Genomic DNA, 24,799 nt, shown 5'->3' with positions numbered 1-24,799 from the left:
TTTTTGGTGAGACCTATCAGACGTCATGCTCCAGAGCCTTATACTGGTCTGGCTGCGCGGGAGATTCCATGAATTGGTCGATTATCTGCTGCATGCTTTCCTTCAGTTCCTCAGGCGGGTCCTCCTCCTGCTCAATCTGTGCCTCCTCGTGCACGAACGTCTGCTCCTTGCCGTCTTTTAGTATGGTTCTAGAATGGATCTCTTTCTTCATGGTTAGTCTACACAAGATAAAATTACGTTTATGTATTTGTGTATACCGGTATTGATCTGATTTCTTGACAAATACCTGATTTCTTGACATTCAGATTGACGCCTATGCAGAATAATTGTGAACTATTTTAGTTCCTAAAACGTTGATATCTGGGACGAAGTGTGCAATTCCCATGTACACGAACCCGAAATGTAGCCAAGGTGCAGATAATGTTCGTTTAACGTCCCACTCAGGAAGAGACAGTGGCTCAAATTTTTACACAATACGCTCAGATGCGAAAGACCCGTGAGATTCACGTCTAAAGCCAAGCGCTTGGCGAAGGAACAGTCACCCTCTGTGTTAAGGACAGAGGATAGCCCAAAAATTGTTATAGAGGTTTGTAAAACTCTTTGTAAACGTTTTTAATATTGCAGAAAACCCTTAATTACCACAAAACTTTTCCTATCAAACAACCGTTGTTTTTGAGTAATTCCCAAATCTTTACTTAAAAATTCAATGTAAAAACATTATCCTAAAAATTAAAATCCCCCAAAAACTTCTTTTTATTGGTGCATTTCATGCATTAATGACCAGTTTTCATTGTTGTTTGATCAAATAAGAGAAAATCTCACGTAAACACAGCCTACTTTATTTGATGCGTACAAAATATTGGGCATCCTATGATCTTTTAACATCCGAGGTTTATCGCGGCACCGGGATAAAAAATCACATCCGGGCCTCACATGTAGTATTGTAACTTCCTGTCGCATTACAGACACGTGCAATTAATCTGGAACTTTGTGTCTAAAAGTGTACAGGGGTTCTTCAAACATCCCATTTTATTTTCACTATTTCTGAATTATTTCCCTTTGGTATGGGGTAATAACTTTCACCTGAATACACTTTAATCCCGTATGACCAAATAATGTTTTCTATCATTTTGGTTGAAATGAGGCTAATGTTTTTTGCGAAGATGAAAATATGGAAAACCGGACAACAAGCTACAATCACAAAAACTCAGGCGAGCTTACTAGTCTGCAAAGTCGATCCGTGAAGAATTGCATTAATCAAACGGCAGTCAATGCAGTCCTATGTAGATTCCTTTGACAGGTGTCGCAAAAATTGCTCTACGAAAATCAACCCTGGAGCATAAAATAGAGTGCTAATTCTGTCGATATATCGATCCAGTGACGGGGTCAGTGGTAATCAAGGTTGATTACAAAGTCGTATTAAGCAGTTTTGCCTCCCTATACAAGTCGTGCCGTCTTGATATGACTAATGCAATTGGAAATACTCATACTCTAGTTTCTATACCCAAAACCAATTTACTGTCTTCCGAGGAAAGCTGGTTTAACGCTGCTTGTAAGTTATGTTCACCGCAGAGCAGAACAAACAATGTATTAATCACAAATAGTCATTAAGAAATATCACGCAAGTGACACGAGGCACATAGCAGTCCCAACACTCCCATCATTAACAGTTACCTATGAGTTTCTGTTTCTTCTCCTTCAGCCCCATCTGTAGATTCTTCTGAAATGTTAATACATAAGATAGAATAAAGTTAATACACATGATAGAATATTGATTGCCAAGTTTAATATTATCGAAGTGGAAATCCCAAATCTTTTCGAAATAATCAGGATTTATAATTTATCGGAATAAATTTGAAGTTTAATTAAATCTGAGTTCCGCGTTAAAACCTCAGTATGGAGTGGCGACTTGGTAATGTGCCATTGATTTCATTAATGAATCCCCCCCCCCCCCCCCCCAAAAAAAAAACCCCATACAGATGTTGGCCAAAACTGACACAATTTAGACGTGGAATTTTACTACAAAGGAGATACACTGCAAGTAGCCGGGAAAGAATATGTGATTTTTGTATCTTAGAGGAAGCTCAAGACGAAAGTCATTTTTACTTTACTGTGCAAAATCCACTGAACACCGGGATAAATTGTTCACAAGTATAGGCTTATGCCAATCAAATTTTTACTCAGATGCAGATTGCATCAACTTTTTATCAAATCATTCACGCCAAGTCTCAAAATATACACTATACAAAGCATCTAATATAGACAGTCTACTAGGCTGTTTCTTCATGTTATAACTAATTTTCACACACGGTGCGCCCTGGTCTCTTATATTTTGCAAAGTCAAGGCTACTTCGTTTTGTTTTAATTTTTTTTTTTTTTTTTTAAAGTGACTGATAGGTCCAATGGGCCGGGTATTCTAAATATATTGCGTACAATACAATTCTGATGTTTTGCATCCTTTTTCACTTCTATTGAGATACCGATATTTGTACACAAGTCATTATGATGAATGAATTACTAATATGCTATCGATAACTTTATCACAATGCTCAATATTCACAGAAATGTCATTTACATCATTTTTCAATCACAAACACATGCAAATCAATAAATACTTACAGAGCAGGACATCATGCAGCCACACTTTGATCTAATATATACTTACTATTTAAACAAACACAAATGTGCAGGCGAATCGTCGCTATGTCTTGGATATTACTTTCGTGTCACAAAGAGATTGATTGAACGAGAGAGAGAGAGAGAGAGAGAGAGAAAGAGAGAGTCCGTCTGTCATCAGTTTCATTCCAATAGGCCAAATCAAACGGCGAAATCAAACAAAGCGTCCAATAACCTCTGAAGCCTGGACTCTTTTAAGCAGGGATAAGTTAGGACCAGGAAGGATTGGCCAGCTCCAACCAACACCTATAGTACAGAAATCCACAACACCGACCGAAGACAACACGCTGATAACGCTAACCTTTTTTAACAGGATAGTCGATTATCTCATCCTCTTCTGAATCTATCGTTTCAGGGTCTATGTATATCGGTCCTGACTTTTGAGCTATCAAAAATGTATGATTTTCTAAGAATATTTGCAGAGCTAAGAGCGAGGGAATTTCAAATGTTACTCAGCAACATCACAGACAACATCTACACGGAATTAACTTTACCAAGATGTTCGGGGATACCATGCATCAAAGCACTGTGTTCCGTGACGTCATACTCAACAAAATCATCATCGTCTATCGACGCTATTCTCTGTGGCGCTGTTGTAGATAAAAGAATTTCATGAGTTTCTATTTAAATTATTAACACACATACTTTACCCTGCTTTACAACAGAAAATTATCAACCTCTTGCTACGGATGCCCTTATTACTCCTTCCGGCTCAACGTTCTCATTCATATTAAATCGTATTTCAAATCATAGGATAAAGAATTACACCAAGATTCGAAAGAGGGAAATCGGAATTAACAGATTCCACTGAAACATTTCACGAACACAAATTCACAACGAAAACATTCTGAAATAAACACCCTCTTTACAGTGTTGATGCAGTCAGCGTCAGTCCCAATTGTGTCACACATTATCTAGAATTATCAGCAGATGTTATTGCAGAAATAAGTTGGAAAGGGATCACGTAAAACACGAGGCTATATATACTAATCAATACATAATTAATCAACACGCATGCACTCCCGAGGAAAAATAAAACCTGCAATCTACTGTTCAGTGCATTAAATAAAACAGCCTGCAATCTACTATTCAGTGCATTGATTACCGGCATTACACATTGCGCTAATTGCCTGAGGATACCAAAAACTAACTCCATCCAACACTACAATACGTAACAGTGCTAGTGTATAAGCCAACCTATAATTTCTAGATCGAAAAAAAAAAACAACAAAACAAAACCCCCCAGAGATAACTGAACAGAAATGTGGCATAAGTTATGGGAACTTGTAGAAACCATGTTAATATGTTAGTATTACTCAGACAACTGAAATCTGTTATCATTTTTTGAACCTATAAAAACTACCATGTTGAAACTGTTGTGTTTACCCAATAAATAATAATAAAAAAATATACAACAAGGTAATTTATATTGTGTATATTATATTTTGAAAAGTTTCAATTATATCTCCACTGCATCTAAAAATGAAACCAGTGTAATAAAAAAACATCGCTGTGAAGACATCTGAAATAAGGAAACAAATATTTTAAAACATAATGAATACACGTAAGAAATTAAAATAGCAGTACAGATACCCAATCAAGAATAAAACACCAAAAATGGTTATCATAAATATGAACAACAAAGAAGACAAAACAACTGAAATGAAAAACGTAAAAATACGTAAGACTGCAACCTGGAAAAAGCTGAGGGAAATTCAATGTAAATAAATGTAGGAAATGTTTGTAATGTGAAAATCACAACACCTGTAACAAAAATAAACACTGGGTTTCACAACAAAAGCGCCCGACTTTGCAACGTGAATTGAACATTAAAAAAAAAATTAATCTCTTTAAATTATACACAGCGTCACACCATGTTTTGTTTTCTTTGTGTCACTTAACGTATTGAATAACGCCGAGTAGCACCAGAAGTGACCACAACGGCGCGTACTCGTGCATTAGATCCATTAGACGGGGGTAGTATAGTTGCTAGTACCAATGTAATCATAATATGAGCGCTGTGTATAAAAATAATGTATATATACATATGTAACGAATCGTGATGAAGATAACTAAAGGTACAGATTTATTACACTGTGCACGGCATACACCAACATGCATTGTTAGAATACCTGTGTCTGACAGATGACTTCCAAACTTTGGAGTAGCTTTAACTGACGTGGAGGAACGTATTTTTTCAGAACTTGAGTAAACTTGGGTTTCAGATGAAGATATTGATTTTGTTGTAATGGTTGTATTTTTTACTAATGTACTAATTTGTGACTCGACAGTTGAGGTGGCAGTTTCCATTTGTTCGCTATGGGTTACCGACTTCTCCGTTACCAAAGACGCCCTTCGCTTTTCCTCTTTCATCGCTTCCCACTCTGCCATAGTGTAAATTTTTTTCTTTTCCTCATAGGGTCCCCAGGAGAATGGTTTGATCTGAGTGCTTTTATTGTCGTCGTCCTCGTCCGATTCATCCCATCCATACTCATAATTATCATCAATTCGGAAACTCTTCAACACATTTCCCTCTTGATCAATTAAAGGTTCAACACCATGCCCGCTTTCTCGATAGCTGTGGTAGTTATCGATGAGCCACTTTTTCTCTCGTCGCTTCCTCTCCTCGTAGGATTCTGCAGATACCTGCATTATTTCTGTACTTGAATCACTTCGCTGAGATCCTGCAGATTTCATGGTTTCAACAGATGACCTTGAAAATATAGAACTATCCACACTGTACATTGAAGACTCCATTAAGTTTTCTCGCGATCGTGATTTCGACGATTCAAGAGAGTCTACTGATGTTTGCATGACGTCTGCTGGTTTTTGTCTGTCATCCTCGTCACAAAGAGAATCGGTTTCCACCCTATCAATTGTTGAATACTTTTTGTCTGCTTCTAGTGAATCAGTGGATTTTTCCATTATGCCTTCTTGTCCAGCAAGAGAATCACTGTCAAATTTGTCTTTATCACTAGAGGATTTTAATCCCAACTGCTCGCCCAAAGAATCCGACGATATTTTCATTGATTCTTCATCATCACGTAAAGAGTCTTCATCGCATTCTTTTATGGCCTTTTGATTCAGAATGACACTCGATGTCAAAGACGTCAATTCCGATACGTCGCCATCTAATGAGTCTACCTCTGCTTGATCTACTTCCTTTTTGGAAGTTTTTTCTTCACTGAGAGAATCTTCCAAGTCCTCATTGTCTTCTGCTTGAAATTCGCTCCTTTTCTTTGCTGATTTCGCACTATATGTCATTAGTGAAGAGGACTTCTCAGATCGAATGTCTTCGGAAATTAATGTTCCTGATTCCAGTATTGACACGATCTTCTGTGCTTCAGCCTCCAGTTCATCCGCTAATGCCATTTCCTGTTCTAATCGCTCAAATTCGTTGAGTGAAGCAAGTGATGATGTCTCACTTCGTCGTGTAATACTGTCAACAGAGTCTTTTCTTTCCATATCTTTGTCTAGTTTATCCACATCATTTAGAGAAGTCCGCGATCCCTCTTTATCACTTTCTTTGCTGTTACTGTCCGATGTCATTTTCTCGACGGAACTGGTTGAACTTGACTGGCCAAGTTCTCTCTCGAAGCGTTCAAATTCTGCCAATGATGAAGTAACTGAAATATTGTCCTTTTCATTTTCAATAGAACCCCTTGAACCAGATGCCAGAATCTCATGTTCTAATCTTTCGAATTCCAGTAACGAGGATGTTATAGAAATGTCATCTCTATCTGAACTTTTATTGAAGAATTTATTGACACCAGGACTGGGTGGAGGAAAGTCTTCAGGAGATCCAAATATACGGTCAGACTTTTCTGATTTCACATCTTCATTGTCCAAGAATTCAAACTTATCTTCATCTGAATTTTCAGTTATCACTGAAAGAGCAGTCTTGTCCATATACTCATATCTATCACTGTCAACGGATGATTCACTTCCCTCCTCCCAATCGATAAGAGGCCTATCTTTTTCATCTCGCAATGCTTTCAGTTCTTCGAATCTCTGCAATAATTCTTCTTCTTGGTTTCTTTTCAATTCTCTGCGTTTTTCTTCTTCTTCACTCTGCTTCCTATTTATCTCTTCAAACTCTATAACGTCTTTTTGTGTCCAATCTATAATGGGAAAATCTTCTATTTTATCATCCTCATCTAAGCCTAGGACATCGGAATGGTAGGAAGATGACATTGATGCAAAATCATCCAACCGGTTATAATTTCCATCATCATCGTCTTCCTGATCAACAGGAACAACTGTTGTAAAACTTTCAACACTAGAAGTGTCCCCAATGTCATCTTGAGATAATTCGTGTTCAAAAGGCTCTTGAAGAATATCCTTGGTACATTTCTTTTCATCTAATTTAATATCTGTCTGTCTTGTATCCTCCTTTAAAGTGCACTGTGAAATCTCCAGGTTTTCAGAATCTTGTCGTAGTTTTGTTCTTTCACACGTATTACCTGAAAGTTGTGCTTCTTCATTATAGTTTTCCTCTAACGAATCATCGCTATCGTATTTACCAACATATCCAGTTTCTGCTACATCTGCTTCAAACTTCAAGTATTCATTTGTTGTTGACTGAAGATCTACAATGGCCTCCGAGTCGGTGACTGGATCTGTTTTCGAAATGAAATGAATTTCCCCATGGTCCACTTTATCTTGGGGAAAAACAACAGTCAGGGGTCTTGTTGAGGATGTTATATGAACTTCCTCTTTTTCTTCCTCACTGTCATTTTCTTCAGGAATGCAACTTTTTTCAAAACTGTCATGGTATGCCTGATAAGAATGTACTGAAGCGTTTGAAATGTTACCATCAACTGTATCTTCTGGCTCTTCAGGAATACACTCACTTGAGAAAACAAATGTTTGTTGCACCTCTGCCTCTATTGGTTCATCAGTATCATTAAGATTCACCTCCCCGCTCTGTAATATCTTCTCAGTCTCAGTAGCCTGTGAATTTTGCATTGATTCACCACCATCATCATGATAATGCGTAGTCAATGTGATTCCTGGTATATCTTCAGAAATTTGTTTCATAATAATAGAATGTTTTTGTTGTGACGTCTTTTCAACTTGTCTTTCTAAGAATTTGTCTTGGGCGACTTCTTCATCATTATCCATCTTTGTTTCAGTGCTTTCATTTTCCTCGTCCAGAAAAATATTTCTTTCTACATCTACATCAACAGGGCTAGGCAGGTTCTCCTGTTTGTCTTCTGAATCAGCAGCTCTACTTTCGTAATTCCTCTCACATGTTGTATCTTGATTAATTCTAGCATAGGCCTCTGTCAATACTGTTTCAACAAATTCGCTGGCTTGAACTTCAATTTCCTCGTTTTTAACTATAGCCTCTGCTTCGTCATCAAAGAAATGCTGATTTATGTCAACTGGGGTGGGTGTAGATGGTCTTTCTAAATCATATGGATCCACATCAAGCTCAAATGGCTCCGTTTGTTCATTTTGAAACAAGATACCTCTCTCATCACATTCTTCATTTAAATTTGTGTCAAAAGATTCCTCTTCAACATTGTCAAATTCGTCTTCAAATGTTTCATCAATGACACCTGCACATCCAGATTCCATTCTGACATCAAGTTCTGCTGAATCATCAATATCTAACGCGCGTTTGCCGTGATAAATCTCGGCATTCTCCTTACTTTGACTCTTTTCTATTGACTCCTGCTTTCCAGATTCAGAACCTTGTTCCTCCATTTGTATTTTTTCCGTGCTTAACTCAACACAATGGTCAATTTCTTTGCTAATGCTTTGGTCAGAAGAATCCTCCTCCATCTGAGATACCAATGCCTCCGTGACATTTACAGAATCTGACTCTGTGTCTACTTCATGGCGTTGAGTCTGTGTCAAGGATGTCAAAACAGTATTTTCTTCCGATGGCATCTCTAGTCCATACAAAGTTTGGTCTGAAGAAATGAAATGTTCTTGACTCGTTATGTTCAATTCCTCCATCAGACTAAGAGTTTGTACTGTTTGCGATTCAATCATTACATTTTCAGCTGGCCCATCTGTGACATTTTCTGCCTTGTCCATCATTACCTCACTGTTTTCCAGTGTTAAATCTTTATCATGTGACAAAGATTGAACCAAATCAGGTTGAGAAATTGTCAGGGAACATGTTTGTTCACAATTTACATCTATTTCTGGGTCAAATTCAACCTCTGTTGGACCATTGGGTAGCCGTGTTTCTAACGTTGAAGGTATCTGTTTGTTCGACTCAACTGTATTTTCAACTAAGTCAGGAAGAGGTTCAAAGTCCTGTTGTGCAGAAAAGCTTAACATGTCAAATGGGGAATCGTCTTTTTCACTTGTTTCACTACTTAATAGTGAAGAATGGTCAAATGAAGAATCACTTTTGGGAATAATTTGCAAAGTCATTGACTCTCTGTTTTCTGTTGAGAGTGGAAACATTTTACCCTCCTTATTTTCTTCTTCCTCATAGGATTCTGTTCTATCTTTGGTTTCATCAAAGCGCTCCATATACTGATCATATCCATCTAATTCACTAGGTGACATAATTTCAAAAGGAGATGATGTCGCACTGTCTCTTCCACCACATGCACCCTCTGATTTTGAACCAACTTCAAGTTCCTTTTCATTCAATTCTTGGATGTCGCTCTTCTCTATTACAGTCACTGATTTATCTTTTATACTTGGTGTACTTTCTTCACTCTCTGATCGAGAGCGACTGGACTCAAATATTCTTTTGTTTTCTATTTCAAATACATCATCCTCTGGACTGGAAAGGATTGCTTTAGCTGATGGAGGTGCTACAAACTGTTTTTCGACGGTGTCTGGGGAGACATCATATGTTGCTACAACCTTTGACACTCGTCCCGAATCTAGGTCATACGATGCAGCTAAAATAGTAGGTTCCATTTCTGATGACGACGTTGATGTCTTTACCAAGTCTTCACTTGACCCCGAGCGTAGATGACCTATATCGGTTTGAAATTTCACATGCTTTTCAACCACTGCAGGTTTTAATACTTCTTGTTCTTCATCTAGAAAATCATCCTGGGGTGTTTCGTCTATCGGTGATAATTTTTCCTCTGTTGTATCACCGCCAGTTTCAGAAGATTCATATATTTCATTGTCAGCTATGGATTTCCCAATCATGGGTAATGCCATAGGAAATTTTCCTACTGATGTTAAAGAAATTTCTTTGCTAATAGACGAAATTTCATTCACTTCTTTTTCCTCTACAGGTTCAGCTTCAGTCACAATTATTCCAGCAAATGAAGTGGTTTCCACTGTGGGTGTTACTGTTGTTTCAGTAGATACATCATCCCTAGCAAATAGTTCATCACCTGTAAGACCAGGTAAATCCTGCTGACCCCCTTCATCAGAGGCACCACCAGTAGCTTCTATTTGATCATCCCTTGTGGAGGTACATGAATCTTGATATTGGACTTCATCACTCCATTCTTCTTCGTAATACTGTCTCTTTTCCATTATTGATGCAATCACTGTCATTTCATGGATTTTGTCAATCTGTTCATGAGGTTCATGAGGTAATCTTTCATCTTGTTCTTCACTTTCATCGCTTTGGGAACTATCCAAGTCTACATTTTCTGTAATATCAACTATTTGCTCTGCAAAACGAACTTCTTTTTTATACTCCTTTCCGAATGCACTATGCTTTGTACTACATAAACTACTTTTTCGCACAACTACCTCTTCATCCTCCATTTTATCCCTTCTATAGAATGAACCCAGGTCTATGCTTTTCATAGTCCTCACAAATTTCTTTTCTGTTTCATTCTGTTCATATGTTTCTGAAAACTGACGTCTAAATTGATATGCACTTTCCCATGGTATTCTTATATAGGTTCCCGAGTTTTCATCAAACACTGTCAGTTCACTAGTCTCAGAACTTCTTTCTGAGTCCCCTTCTTCATCTTCTGAGCCTCGATTTTTTTCAGGAAGCTCAAATTGAAAATCTTTTTCTTCAAGATCTTCAGGAGATATTTCATCAACTGATTGTATACAATTTCTCGTTTCCATTAGCTTCATCTTCGAAGTGTCTATAACAAAATTTTCTGAATCACTTTTAAAATCTGGGTACTCATTTTGGAGGTTTGCTGGGGTTTCAGAGTGAATTTCTGATGACTGGTCTAAAACTACCTCCTCCTCTATGTTGCTGACCTCATAGCTGCACATAAGACATTGTTCATCTATTTCTTCTGTTGACTTTGAGTCTGTGCTGTCCTTCAACAATTCTTGTTCATATTCTTTAGGGGGAATAGAGTGTTCATGATATTCTGATGGAGATGTACCTACTGTAAATGATTCTGGTTTTGATAATGTAGATTTGTCTTGTAAATCAGGAGACTCTATTGAGTAACATGGTGAGTGGGCTTCGGTGGGTGAGTCCGTAACAGACAGAATAGGATTTTCAGTTTCAAAATGTAAATCTACAACAGGTTTTGGAAATGGTTTAGCAACAACGGGAGAAAATTGTTCCTCCACGTCAGTTTCATTCATATTGTTTTCAGTTGCTTCGCAGGCTTCAGCATCTAAATGTATTTCATTAGTCACAGTTAGTTGTTCATGGTTGAGTTTGTTAATACTTATCAATGCAATAGACAATAAATGTAAATCACTTTAACTTCAACATCTCTATCAAAACTCATTTTCAAAGTGCAATGAAGTTGCATTCTTCATGCCTTATTTGTAAAGGGTAGGATCAAGCAAAGAAATGAGCTTTAAAAGCATTAAATTTCAAAATTACCCAGTGTTTATTGAAAAAGAAAGCAGTCAATTGTTTGTCTTCAGTGAGTAAAAAAAAAAAAATCAATTTCTGCTTAGTAAAGGCCAATCATAAATATAAAGACAAACAAATGACTCAAAAGATGTAAACTTTAAAAATGACATGTACCTTCATCAGATGCATCATCATCATGCTGTGCTACCTCTGAGCTGGAGGTACTTATTTTATCATCATTTTTATCCTCCTCAATAGCAGCTTTAAGTCATAAAACATATGTAAGTATGCAAGGCCATAGAAGAATTACTATAAAATTAACTGCAATCACCATGCAAATTAAATTTCACCCCCATGTACCTGCAGTAAAGTAATTTTTTGATTGGTGCATACATATAGATATAATTTCATGGATCTTAGTATTATTCTTTTTACCCTTGACATGTTTACACTTTGCAAATCATCTCGTAGAAAAAGAACATTTATTCATATGATTTCTGAAAGAAAACCATTTTGGCCTAATGGTAGCAATGTATACTAAATAATTATACTTCGAAAGGAACAGAAAGACAAGAATTAAAAAAGAAAGCCCTTCTCACCTAGGTCTAAGTGAAGAGACTGATCGCGAGGCTCTTCAGCATACACCTGTTCATAACTAGATGCACGATTATCCGACTGTAGGTGAACATCCATTTGCTTGGTGTCAAATCTGTCTCCAATTTCCATTTCACTCGCATCCAAAGACAACCTATTAATCTTTGGATCCAGTGGAACACCTTCATAGACATTTTCATAGCTTGAAAAAACATTCCTCGATTCTGATGACAATTTGTCAATTTGGAGCTGTAAACCAGGTGTTACTGTGGGAATATTTTCTCCTCCCATAACATTGGCTTCCCTTGGTGGTAAACTGTCGGGCAATTTTTCATTTTCTGCAATGGTGTTGTCCTCTTCCGGTATATAGCTACTCTCATCTAAATAAATAGTTAAAATACCATTTACTGTTTAACATTACACAACTTGAATTAGAAAATTATGTAAAATTAAAGTGTTGTACATCCCTCATGTTCTAAAAATTGTAAAGTGTATTGTAGTTCTGTCTGAGCTTATTCTCCTAAAAAGCCTTTAAGAATTATTGATTTTCTGAGTTTTTAAAGTTTCTCTTCCTATGAAATCCATTTACAAAATGATGGTTACATCTAAAACAAGAGGTCCATGGGCCACATCGCTCACCTGAGCAGCAGTTCCTAGAAATAAACAAGCTTGAGCAAAACTATCATTATACAAGCAGCTTGGTTCAGAAAAAAACTTTTTAGAGGTAAATCACTAATTATCAAACTTAATTATCAAACTTGGCTACAAATTCATTAAATATCATATGCCCTTGTATACAGGTATGGCCTTTCATATTAACAAATTTCATCTTAGGATGCTTTGTGTCATTTAGTTTGGTTCCTTTCACATGTAAGGCACCTGATCCCACCTCTGGTGTGTCCAGGGACCCATGCTTGCCCAACTATCTATTTTGTATTGTTTATAGGAGTTATGAGATTGATCACTGTTCGTTATCTTCACCTTTCATGTAAAACTTTGAACCCCTATTGTGGCCCCACCCTAACCCCAGGGGGTCATGATTTTTACGAACATATATCTCCACTCTGTCAGGAAGCTTTTATGTAAATTTCAGCTTTTCTGGCCCAGTGCATCTTCACAAGTCAAGGGTTATTGATTCGTTACATCGCACTAACCTTTAACATCAGTGACTATCAAAAAGTTGGGCTCGTTCCGATTGTTTCCACAAAAGAGTGGGAACCAATGAGAATGCGGTTCTATTTATAACAACGCAAAGCGAGAGATTCAAATAAAAAACACATGTATTGATACTTACAGTTAAGGCTATTTCAATCGTTTAAGCAGTATTGTCCTAAGCAAAAGGGTTTCCAAACTTGATCTACTATCAATAAACGTAATTAGTGGTGTAAATAGCACAATTGAGCGTGTTTATCAATACAGCAGTATGAGATCGCGTAATTTGTATCCATGTACACCATAACAAGATGCAGTGATTTCATTGGATGTTTTATTTATAGTGGATTGCGTAATGGTCTAATGAGCCCAACTTTTATATAGCGACTGATGTCAAGGGTTAGTGTGAGGTAACGAATTAATAACCCTTGACTTGTGAAGATGGGCCCAGTGGTTCTTGAGAAGATTTTTAAATGATCCCACCCAATTTTTGCGATTATCTCTCCTTCAAAGGGGCCATGGGCCTTCATTTGAACAAACTTGAATCCCCTTCACCTAAGGATAATGTGAATGAAGTTTAATTCAAATTCGCCCAGTGGTTCTGGAGAAGAAGCTATTCCTATATATCAGTATGTAAAACTTTGATCTCCTAATGTGCCAATAATGGATGGGGAAGACGATGCAGATTGTTTGCTTCTTTTCATACCCCTTGGGCAATCAGGTCGAAAGTATGAACCTTTTTTGACTCAGGAAAAAAAGGGTGAAGGGCCACTTAGCAACAGCAATCTACATTTGCAAGTAGTGCAAAACCTCGAATGCAATACTTATCATTTCCATTAGTGGAACTCTTCAAATTAAAGGCGCGTAAAGTCCTGCTACCGGGACAACATAATGTAAACACATTACTTAGGCATACATAATATGAATTATGGTATCGAATACATATTATAACCGACTGCAAACCACAACACTGATTAAAATTCTAAAGTCAAATTTAGGAATTGATTATTCTTACAAGAAAACAGACGAACTTATTAAACTATGTGAGGAAGAGAAGCTACTAAATTTGCCAAATCTGACGGATATAAAGTGTCAATCGCAAGAAGAACTGTGAAGGGAAAAACCTATATGCACATCCAACACAAGAACTTTTCTTGTAATTAATGTGATGAATATGTTTTTAAAGTTATTCTGTCAGACTATGAAGACATTCTATTTTATCATACAATTAGGACAGGTTCATATGACATGGACTTTGTAATCGTGCACGTACACCCCACTCCCCCCCCCCCCCCTCCCCACCCCGTCAATTTCCATATTTTAGAACAAGTTATATACATGTATATGCCAAACTGCATTTTTTAAAGACGTTTATAACACTAATTAACACACCTAATGCGTTTCCAAACTGCATCTAAGCTAATTTGAAAATTACAAAATATTGATGGACTTGGGTGTCCAGAGAACATCGTTGTTTGGAATTTTTAAAATAGGTGTGGTGGAGTTTTAAAAACATGTAACATCTTTAATAAGATAGTGTTAGAATATTTGAAAAATGCAGTTTGACTAATGGTAATTTTATTTAAAAATACACCATGTATTTTAACTTTTAAAAAAGGGGGGGGGGTGCTATGACCGGTTTATGTCCCACTAATCTCGCACTTGCTCGCGAGATTTGAGCATTTTCTTACCAATGACGCACAAGAGTCATCAAAGTGCGATAACTCCAACGAGCTGGTAATGAGAAGTATTAAAGGAAGTTCGAGGTCACGTGTCATGAAATCAATCGCTGAATAAAGTCTTCCCAATATAACTTTATTTTCTTTAGCTGTTGACACCAACAGACAAATCAAGTTTAATTGAATAAATCTTAAGTGCAAAAAGGTCATGCCATTTAGTTTGGTTCCGTTCACAGGTAAAACTTTGAACGCCTATTGTGGCCCCAACATACCCCCCCAGGTCATGATTTTAACAAACTTGAATCTCCACTATGTCAGAAAGCTTTCATGTAAATTTAAGCTTTTCTGGCCCAGTGGTTCTTGATAAGATTTTTGAATGACCCCACCCTATTTTGCATTCTTGTGATTATCTCCCCATTGAAAGGGGCATGGCCATTCCTTTGAATACACTTGAATCCCCTTCATCCAAGGATCCTTTGTGCCAAGTTTGGTTTAATTGGCCCAGTGGTTCTGGAGAAGATGAAAATGTGAAAGTTTACGACAACGCCAACAATGGACAACGAAAAGTTTAGATCAGAAAAGCTCACGAGCCTTCAGTTCAGGTGGGCTAATTGTTATATGCCACTACTGAACACCAAACAATGCTTGGATGAAAATATCATTAAGTATATGATATAAAGCTAGTAGAAAAGTTCTGGGAAAATGTATGATTTTTATATGAAAAAGTAATTTCAAGGTGAGATTTCTCTGTAAAATTGGTGAGGGATGTACTATGTTTACAATTTTAAATGTTTAACTTGTTTCAAACAGAGGTCAAAGTTAATCACTAAAGAGAATAATCATGCTGACAAAATATTGAACACAACTCTTGTGCACACTGCACTTTCATCACTACAGACTGAGTTTACATTTATCTAGATTCATTCAATGAAAATTCAGTACTTTGCATTCAGGAACAGGTACTAACCAACATTAGATCTAAATTAAAATATCATTTGTTTCCCAATTTACAACCCAATAGTAGGTGAACAAATAGTTGTTTTGGTATAAATTAGCAAGTTTTCAAGAGTGGAGGATGACTTAGGTATTCAAAGGCTTTGTATCCTAGTTAAACTGGTGGTATAAAAAATCAACACCACTGAAAGTATTGCAGCATATATCCAGTGATTAACCACCTATTATCATCACATAGTACTTCCATTGGTCTTGGATTTCTCTTCTTTATTCCACAAATGGTGAGGTTTTTTGTTTTTGTTTTGCTGTTGCATTTTGGCAAACACATGTTTGACAATAGAGCATATACAAGATAATTCATGTTTTATAGAATTCACAAGAATTTGAATGAATTTGCAGACAAAAAAAAACGTGGGAATTTTTTTTCTTTAAGAGATACTTCAAAGAAATATCAGGTAATGGGGACAAAAATAATATGTTCCTACCATCTTTGATGGGATATTACTATACTGTTTGAAATAACAATTTTAAAAAATATCAAGTGCATTGGGTATTATGACATTTAATTAACAAGATTTTGTAAAATTATATAGGGAAATTCAGCAATTTCTTACATCTAATCAATTTGAACAAATTGCATTGTATTGCAAAAATAAACTTGAGAGAAATAGAAAATAAAGTCTTTCAATGCATTGGCATATTTTCAGGGTTGGTTGCAATGGGAAAACAGATATCTTAATTTAGACTGTAAGAGTACATATAATATCTACCTGAATCATGCGTGACTTGTGATTTCTCATGCAGACAAGTTTCTTTAGCATCTGTATCGTCTTGGGCTTCACCCTCAGATTCGTTTTCCGATGATAGTTTGGCAGTATTTTCAATACCTAGCAATTTTGATAAACTTTCTGGGTCATGAGACATGATGAACTCTTGACTGGTTTCCATACTTTTCTCATCAAGGGCTTCCTCATTGGTTAATTCATCATCAATACATTCTTCTAGTCTATCCAGATTAGTGGTTTTTGAGAAAATATCATCTAGATGCATGCTATCTTTTTGAGATATCACAGTCTCTTGGCTATTTTCTTCCAAGGATTCTGTATCATCTAGACTGATTGACTTATGAAAGGTACTTTGTAATTCGGTATCTTTCGTATTTGTGAGGCTTGTATGCGATGGTAATTGGTCCTCTGACATGTCTTGTGTTGTCTCAACGAGGTCCTCTTGTAAACCTAGAGCTTTTGAAAGCATATCCTGATCATGTGACATCACCAGTGTAAATTCTGAAGGAGAAGGTGGGCACTGGGCATCTTTTGGGCTCGTTGACAAGGAGTGGACACCACTAATTTTCTCACTGAGATCATCTTTGACTTTCACATTGGATGCATCATCAAATTTTTCTGTTTGTTCGTTATCTCTTTGGATATCACTAACAGCATCTTCAAGCTCTTCAAACTCGAACGTTCTTGATCCTTCCATATCTGTGTCGGTTTCCAGGGTGTACGAACTTGGAGATAAAGGTCTTTCATCTGTTCCACTGGGTGTTCCTGCATCAACTTTGTTCTGTTTGAGGTCTTGTACATCATTCAATACGAATGGCACAGTTTCTTCCTGTGTAGTATCTTTTGTGTGAATAGCAGTGTATTCAGTAACTTCATCTAACTGAAGTTGGTCACTTTGCATGTTTTGTTCATTTTGAGAGTCTGGTTGGTCCGACGATTCTTTATATTTCCTAGAAGACCCATTGTCCTGTTGGAAATTACTTGGAGAATCTTGGAATGACGATTCTCGGGGCAAAAGGCCATACCTATCATCTTGTTGCACTTTAATTTCTTTTGACTCATCAATAACAGTAATAAATCTTTCAGTTCGATCAATATATGTTTCATCTAATTCTCCAATGACGGCATCATCTTCAAAACCAGATTCTTTCATTTCTGTTTCCTTGTTTTCATCTGCAGTAAATTGTGTTTCCGACTTCAGCGTTTCAGTAGATCGATTGATGTCAACAACCTCCAGTTTGTACTCTGTTCGGTCAATCTCTTTTTCCAGCTGATCCAGAATCTGTGACTCACTAAATGTGTCATATACTGTTTCAAGTTTACCTATGGTCCGTTCAATTTGTTCAAACTCCAACAGGTCTGCAGATTTATCCAATGATGTTGTGACGCTCTGTGTTTGCTCTGAGCTGTCAATTTGGTCTGAATATTCCTCAGAATCTGCCATCATAGCACTTGTATGATCTGAGATATCCTGGGAAATACTGAGTGCAGACTCAGTTTTATGATCTGAGATATCCTGGGAAATACTGAGTGCAGACTCAGTTTTATGATCTGAGATATCCTGGGAAATACTGAGTGCAGACTCAGTTTTATGATCTGAGGTATCCTGGGAAATACTGAGTGAAGGCTCGGTTTTATCTTCTTGAATTTCAAAATGTCTAGTTTCAGCAGTTTGGTATGGAAGGTGTTCCTCCTCATCAGGATAATCCTCAAAGCCCAAATTCTCAACACCATCAATTGCAATAGTCTCAACTGTGTCTTTATCAACCAAGTGTTCGGCTAACTCAACTGCTTCTTCAGAAATTGTATAGGATTTGGAAACTGCCATGTCAACGTCATCCCCTTCATCACAAATTTCTGTGGTAAAATCACCCTCCTGGACTGCATTTATACTCTCAGTATTTTTTTCTTCAGTCTCCTCTTTACAGGATTCCAAGAATTCGCCTTCAATTTTATCATTCCTACCAACAATATTTGTGGCTTCCATGTAAGCATCATCCATGACACAGGCTGGATCAAGTGATTTCTCATTGTCTACTCCCAGTATATCAGTTTCTGTACTCTTGGCATCCTTGTCATCATCAGGAGCCTCCAATTCATCTTGTTCAAATCGCTGAAGCTGTAGCTCTTGTAGCTCAGCAGGTGTCCCTGCCAAATGACTACGCTCAAGACAGTCATCACTATGCAACTTTTCTTTTATTTCTCCTGCATCATTTCTATCTGAAACATTGTCAGTTTCATCTGAAAATTCTGTTTTAAGATCTTCAAGTTGCTGTTCTGCTGCAAAGTCACTTTCATCCAAGCCTTGGTCTTTTACCAATGTACTATCCAGAAAATCATTTTCATTGTATTGTAGTTCTTCTGTAAAATCATCCGAGGCTGAATGAGCAATAAAATCCACTGGTCTTCCCTCCATTTCTGCATCTGCTGTTGAAATAATGTCATGCTCAATTCTTCCTTTAAACGTCACTGTTGGTTCCTCCCTCACACTCACCTCTTCATCCTCATCTTCCACTGTTTCTGTACTCACTTGCCTATAATCAGTAGAATCTTTTGCTAAATATACATGTCCTTGAAAGATTTCTGTTTCATCTGGCTCTTTGTTTTGATCATCAGTTTGGTAAAACACATTGGAGTCTACATTGTCGTCGGTTATTTTTTCTGTACATACCTCCTCACTTCGTATGTCTTGAGAAATCGATATCCTTTTTGGTCTTTCTACCAACTCTTCGTCGGAGAGCGAGGTGACAGATAGCTCTTTTTCTGCTACAAACAGCGATTTTCTTTGTTCTGAAGCAGTATCTCCTTCCACTGCTGAGTCTTTTGCTGACCCTTCTTTCTTAAAATGTATTTTACCATCGACTTCATGAATTTCAAAATTAGTTTTTGTTATAGTTTCCGCTTTTATATTGTCCTCGATTATTTCTTCTTTCATTTGTTCATCTTGTATTACGGGGTAAATGTACTGCGTTTGACTCGGTAGATCTGATTCTTCAATTTCAGCATCAACTTGGATAACCTGTTCCTTTTCAATAAGAGTATCTCCAAATATCTTATTACATTCAAGTGACCTCTCTACTTTTACAGGTGTGACTAGCTCCTCCTCTTCAATTGAATCAGATTTTTCCAATTCACTTTCTGAAATATCTTTGTGACTTTCTTGATCTGTTTCAGGTAGGGTACTTGTTTCTGTGTAATACTCTTTAGAAACTTGCATTTGTGCTTCATGAATGTCCTTTTCAAGATCCTGAGTACTTGTATCTTCTGTTGGTAAATTTGTTTTTCCTGTTTCTTGTTCGTCCTCAACAACTTGCATGGACTCCTTCTGAATTTGCTCGGCAGGATGACTTTGAACATATTTAGAAGGGAATTCTGCATCCTGTTCATTCATCATTTCACATTCCTCATCATGTGGTTTTGATAAGGTCTCATCTATAAATGTGAAATCTTTCTCCTTTACAATTTCTTCTTTTCTTTGTAAATTTTCATCTTCCCTGTCTGATGGCATTGACTCTTGAGTTATTTTCTTTGATATCTCAACCAAATCTTGGTCATCTTCCTCTGTTTTCTGCAATTCGACCTTATTGCATTCATTTGTTGAAACATCGTAGTCAACAACAAATTCTTGCGTTGGCGTGGTCAATTCTTGTTCCTGTTCAATTATTTCTGTCTTGTAAAACTGGTACTCTGTTCTTGCTTCATCGGACTCGTAAGGTCGCTCATCTGACAGTTTTTGAGAAGAAAGTTGTTCATATTCATGTTTCTCGTGAACAGATGTTTTCAGTTCCTCTTCAGTATCCGTGTCAATAGTATCTAGTGATCGCACTAAATCACTGTCCATAGGTAGACTGGTTTTATTTTGTTCTGTTGAATAGTCCAAAAATTGCTTTGAAATGGTATCCTTTTCTTTGATTTCTTGATCATATTCATATTTTCTGATCTTATACTCTTCCGTGGATGAAATACTTTCGATATCTTCTTCCTCAAGAGAAGCAATACTCTCTTTAACAATGTCTCTGGTTTCTACTGACGATTCAATACCAGTTGATGTTGACTTGACTTCGAGTACTTTATTGTCGAATTGTACAGTTTTTGTCTCATTGCTTTCTTCCAATTTCTCGGGGGGTTGTTTGAATTCTATAGGACTTTCTATGTCGCATGTCTCTGATCGATCAGCAATTTCAGTTGTATCATCAGACACATCCTCATCAGACTCCGGTTCGCCATCAAAAATTGGAACACATGGTAACACTTTTTGTTCTTCAGATCCAAAACCATGTTGCACAGGCTTAGCCCCAGAATATTCATATGCATTATCTGGGATGTCTATAGTGTCCTCAATTTCATCTTTATCCAGAAGTTCCCAGTCCTCGTCCTCATCCTCGGAGGGCGATTTTTCAATAACACATTTTTCTGCAGTTTCCTGGGTACTAGCTACTAGTTCATATTCATCTTGAGATTCGACCAAGGTTTTTGTTGAAATTTCAATAGAAGTAGCATTAGGCTCATCTTCCTCTCTCATTTCTTTTGAAAGTTCTTCTTGTGAGTCAATAACTTGATATTCATCTGCAATGTTGACTTCGACACTCTGATTGCTTTGTATGGGACTGGCAAGAAGTGTTTCATCCATTTCTTTTGAAATTGTCAGAGGATCAGCTTCTTCATTCTCTTCTTTTACTTCATTTGTTGAAAACTCCTGGTCAGTAAAGGGAGTTTGTTCTTCATCTGAAGCACTTGGTTCAACAACTTTTGTATCCAGCTGCTTTTCATCAAGTAAAGTAGGTTGTTCAAGAGATATATCAGAGACTGTTTCTTGTTTATCTGTATTCAATAATTTCAGCTCATTTTCTTTGTCATCTATGTACTGTTCATCTGCATACTGTTCAACAAATTGCAATGAAGAGGACTCCAAATAATTTGGCTCAGTAGTTTCCTCTGCTTGTAACACCGATTCCTGACTGTCTGTACCCTGCAAGAAATTTGACTGTTCACAAATGGGAGTAATGTCTTTTTCCGATATAAAATTTTCTACCCTTTCCACACTTTTTATCTGAAAGTCGGTGGGTTCTGTTTCATCAGCTCTTTCAGAAGACACCTCTGGATGCATTCCAACTGTTAACACATCTTCATGTGGAGGTTGTATTTCATCAACATATTGGCTTTCTTGGCTAACTCTTAACACATTTTCATCATCAATATCATCAGTTGTAGTCGAAAATTGTGGTTCCAGTTCATTCACAACGAATTCACTGACTTTCTCTGTCAGAACTACTTGTTCCATCAATGTTGCATTTTGTAACTGTGAAACATTTGATTCAATGTCTTCAACTATTCTGGCAACAGGACTAACTGTTTCTATTACAAGAGGTGAAGTTGTATCTTCTATTATTTCGTATTCCTTAGACAATTCCTTATAATTCAGCTCGTCTGGTTTTTCAATTTCCTTTGTAGAATCTACAGAGCTGGAAATATCTGGAGGGAATTTTTCATCCTTTGAATATATTGTCTCCTCTTGGTCAGTGACATTATCATATGCCTGTTCAGTGGAATCTCTCGTGAGTTGTGCTCCTTGAACCTGATTTTGATCAATGTCATGGTCTTTAGTTGTTTCTATTACGGATTTTTCCACACTATCTGCATGATGCACTTTTCTCTCTGTGGCAGGTTCATCAACGGAAGATTGGCTATTGATTTTTTCGAAAATTTCAACCATACGGTGTACTCTGACTGGTTTTGCATCATCGTGCACAAGTTCATCCACATTTTTCTCTTGTTTTGAATCCTCAGAATCAATTTTTTCAACTATAATAACTTCCTTCTCTGCAAAGTACGCAGCCGACTGCTCGTCTGTACTTGCAGTTGAAATGCATTTTTCCGTGTCTGTTGACACACTGGCGCTAGATTTGTCCACTACATCAGAGTGAGAAGACTGTATTTGAGAATCTTTCTCAAACATGTTTACAATCTCAGCTACACTCTTTTTGTTTTCTTGTTCTACTTCCACGAAATTTTCTACATGTTCCGTCACAATTCCGTAAGAAATGCAGCATTAAAAGATGTACAGAGATGTGTTAGACAGAAAGATAGTTAGAACGAATAAAGTGTTTATTTAACATGTTTCAAACTCTGTGCTAACTTTCTAGGAATTAAAAAGTGGCTGCTTTATCCTGAAGAAAACTAATATGCTGTAAAACAAAGTGCATGTTGTTATCTTATATTGAGTATCTGTAGTAAATGCATTCAAATGAGTATTTTAGATTCATATGGCATATAGAATGGATTTCTGTATTCATTTTTAAGGTAAATTTTTCTCCCAACCTCTTGGTAATGCATACATATCTAAAATATTCTGGAACATGATGCAAGATAAATTGCCATCTTTATTATCTCAAATAATTTTGATTTTGGCATTCTCACACCCTGAATCTAAAATAATCACAAAGTCCAGTGTTGACAAAATCCATGCAGGAATGACAGATCACGTTTCTGACGTGGTGATATGGTATACTAAAACTCTGATCAGTTCTGGAATACAGGACAGAGGTTCATTCTATTCAGGTTTCTGAAAGGTGAGCTACTGATTAGATCACAACAATTAAACAAATTAAATGAGCGTTCTACCTGATTCTTCAAAGTCATTCTCATCAATCCACAGTTCAGTGTCATCTAAAAATCATGTTTTAAATCAAATTTATAAATTATTCAAAAAAAATTGCGCTATACGAAGAAAAACTTGAGTGCTATGAATTTTGCCCACTTTTATACATATGTACATTGAATATAAAATAATATTCTACAATAAAGATGGTCACTCCTGAAAATTAAACAAATTGTGCAAGTCTTTTACCGCATGTTTAGAATTTTAATGTAACATCATTGACAAATTCCATACTCCTTACTTACCAGTCAAACCCAAGATGGTTTAACATAGGTAGTGCACAACATTAAATGTAGTAACGAGTCCCGGGTCATTTCGGATATGACCTTCGAAATGGAAGTCCTATGTCCCAATAAGCATTGGCACAATAAAGAACCCACTGCGATGGCCCTGAGTGCCTTAAGTCGTAATAGTGGCACTTCACATAAAGCTGGTCATCTCTACATGAGCAAAAAATTCTCGAACAGGATGTAAAACATGAAAACCAAAAACTTAACCATACATTTTGAATGCAAAAGCTCACAATCGATGCAAAAAGATATGAAAATTCTATCATTATAATTGATTAAATCACATAACATTTTAGATATTCATTATGGAAACTTGGAGCAATTTGTAAGAACAGCTGAATTGTATTTTGAGTGCAAAGAGGTGAAACTCAATTTAATCTGCCTAATTAGTAAGCACACAGACCCCGACTATTCCCTCGGACTTTGTACTTTGTCTTAGATGTACATAATTGTATGTGATTTGCCAAAAAAAATATTGAGACTTTCATTTTCTGGAGCCACCATCCGAAGATCATAGTCTAAATAAATTCTCAACAACTCAACCTCTAGATTCAAGATCAGTTGTGATTAGGAAATGATTTCCTGTTGGAAATACTCCTCGGTTCTTCCAGATACATGTATACACAAATCTCATCAAATGCAAAAAAACAACACACTGCTCGAAATATAAATGACTACAAATATGAAATCAACATCAAACATGCAGAATAGAATAATGTTAGTGATCACCTGCAAATCAATTCTCACATAAAATTTATGGTAAACATGCGTGAATTGAAAATACGATCATAAATAAAAGGAACCGATGCATGAACAACGATGAAAAACTTCCTTTTCCTTTATATTCCATTGGTCAAACATACAAGAAAACAACCCTACTTTTTTCAAATAGTTCAAAGGCCTGCTCAAGATTCTTATAGGAGAGTTGACATCTATATAATATTATTGACAACATCAAATATGCGATTATGACAGGACAAATCATCACTCCACTGAGAAAAACTATCCCATCTTTCTAACCTGGAGAGGATTTATATCCAAAGTAAGCCAAATGGTCGTCGCCCTCACTGGCGGGTTTAGAATTGTCTTCGGTAATTGTTATTACTGGTGTATTAACCTCCAAACCAACTGAAATTCAAAACAGGCATCTACAAAAGTGTGTGCAACATTACGTCATTCCAACCCTGATTTGTCAATAGACTAGTGTCTATAGAGGTCAGAGGTCACAGCCGAGTTCATTAATTTCATAATCAGTGTATAATGATTTCACAATTTTCTGTTCTATGGAC

The 24,799-nt window shown here is 36.7% G+C and overlaps 1 protein-coding gene across 16 annotated transcripts in view; it reads right to left on the bottom strand.

Moving 5' to 3' along the window:
* Positions 1–24,799, bottom strand: part of LOC125671322 (ankyrin-2-like) — a 117,810-nt gene that overhangs the window by 483 nt on the left and 92,528 nt on the right. For 14 of the 16 annotated variants that reach the window (XM_056163569.1, XM_056163566.1, XM_056163563.1 and 11 more), the window contains 10 exons: positions 24,531–24,638; positions 23,184–23,228; positions 16,548–22,574; positions 11,998–12,372; positions 11,573–11,659; positions 4,809–11,210; positions 3,171–3,266; positions 2,978–3,061; positions 1,675–1,720; positions 1–218 (listed from right to left, as the gene is read on the bottom strand). The exon at positions 1–218 is cut by the window's left edge and continues 483 nt beyond it. In XM_056163569.1, coding sequence (XP_056019544.1) covers positions 17–218; positions 1,675–1,720; positions 2,978–3,061; positions 3,171–3,266; positions 4,809–11,210; positions 11,573–11,659; positions 11,998–12,372; positions 16,548–22,574; positions 23,184–23,228; positions 24,531–24,638 — 13,472 coding nt within the window. In that variant the 3' untranslated portion in view covers positions 1–16. The remainder of the gene's footprint in view (positions 219–1,674; positions 1,721–2,977; positions 3,062–3,170; positions 3,267–4,808; positions 11,211–11,572; positions 11,660–11,997; positions 12,373–16,547; positions 22,575–23,183; positions 23,229–24,530; positions 24,639–24,799) is intronic. The other 2 variants (XM_056163577.1, XM_056163578.1) reach the window with 2 other exon arrangements.

This window comes from Ostrea edulis, chromosome 4 (assembly GCF_947568905.1).
Source record: "Ostrea edulis chromosome 4, xbOstEdul1.1, whole genome shotgun sequence".
Lineage (NCBI taxonomy): Eukaryota > Metazoa > Mollusca > Bivalvia > Ostreida > Ostreidae > Ostrea > Ostrea edulis.
The sequence above is the reverse complement of the archived record's forward strand: the minus strand, read 5'-3'. Positions and strand labels throughout refer to the sequence as shown.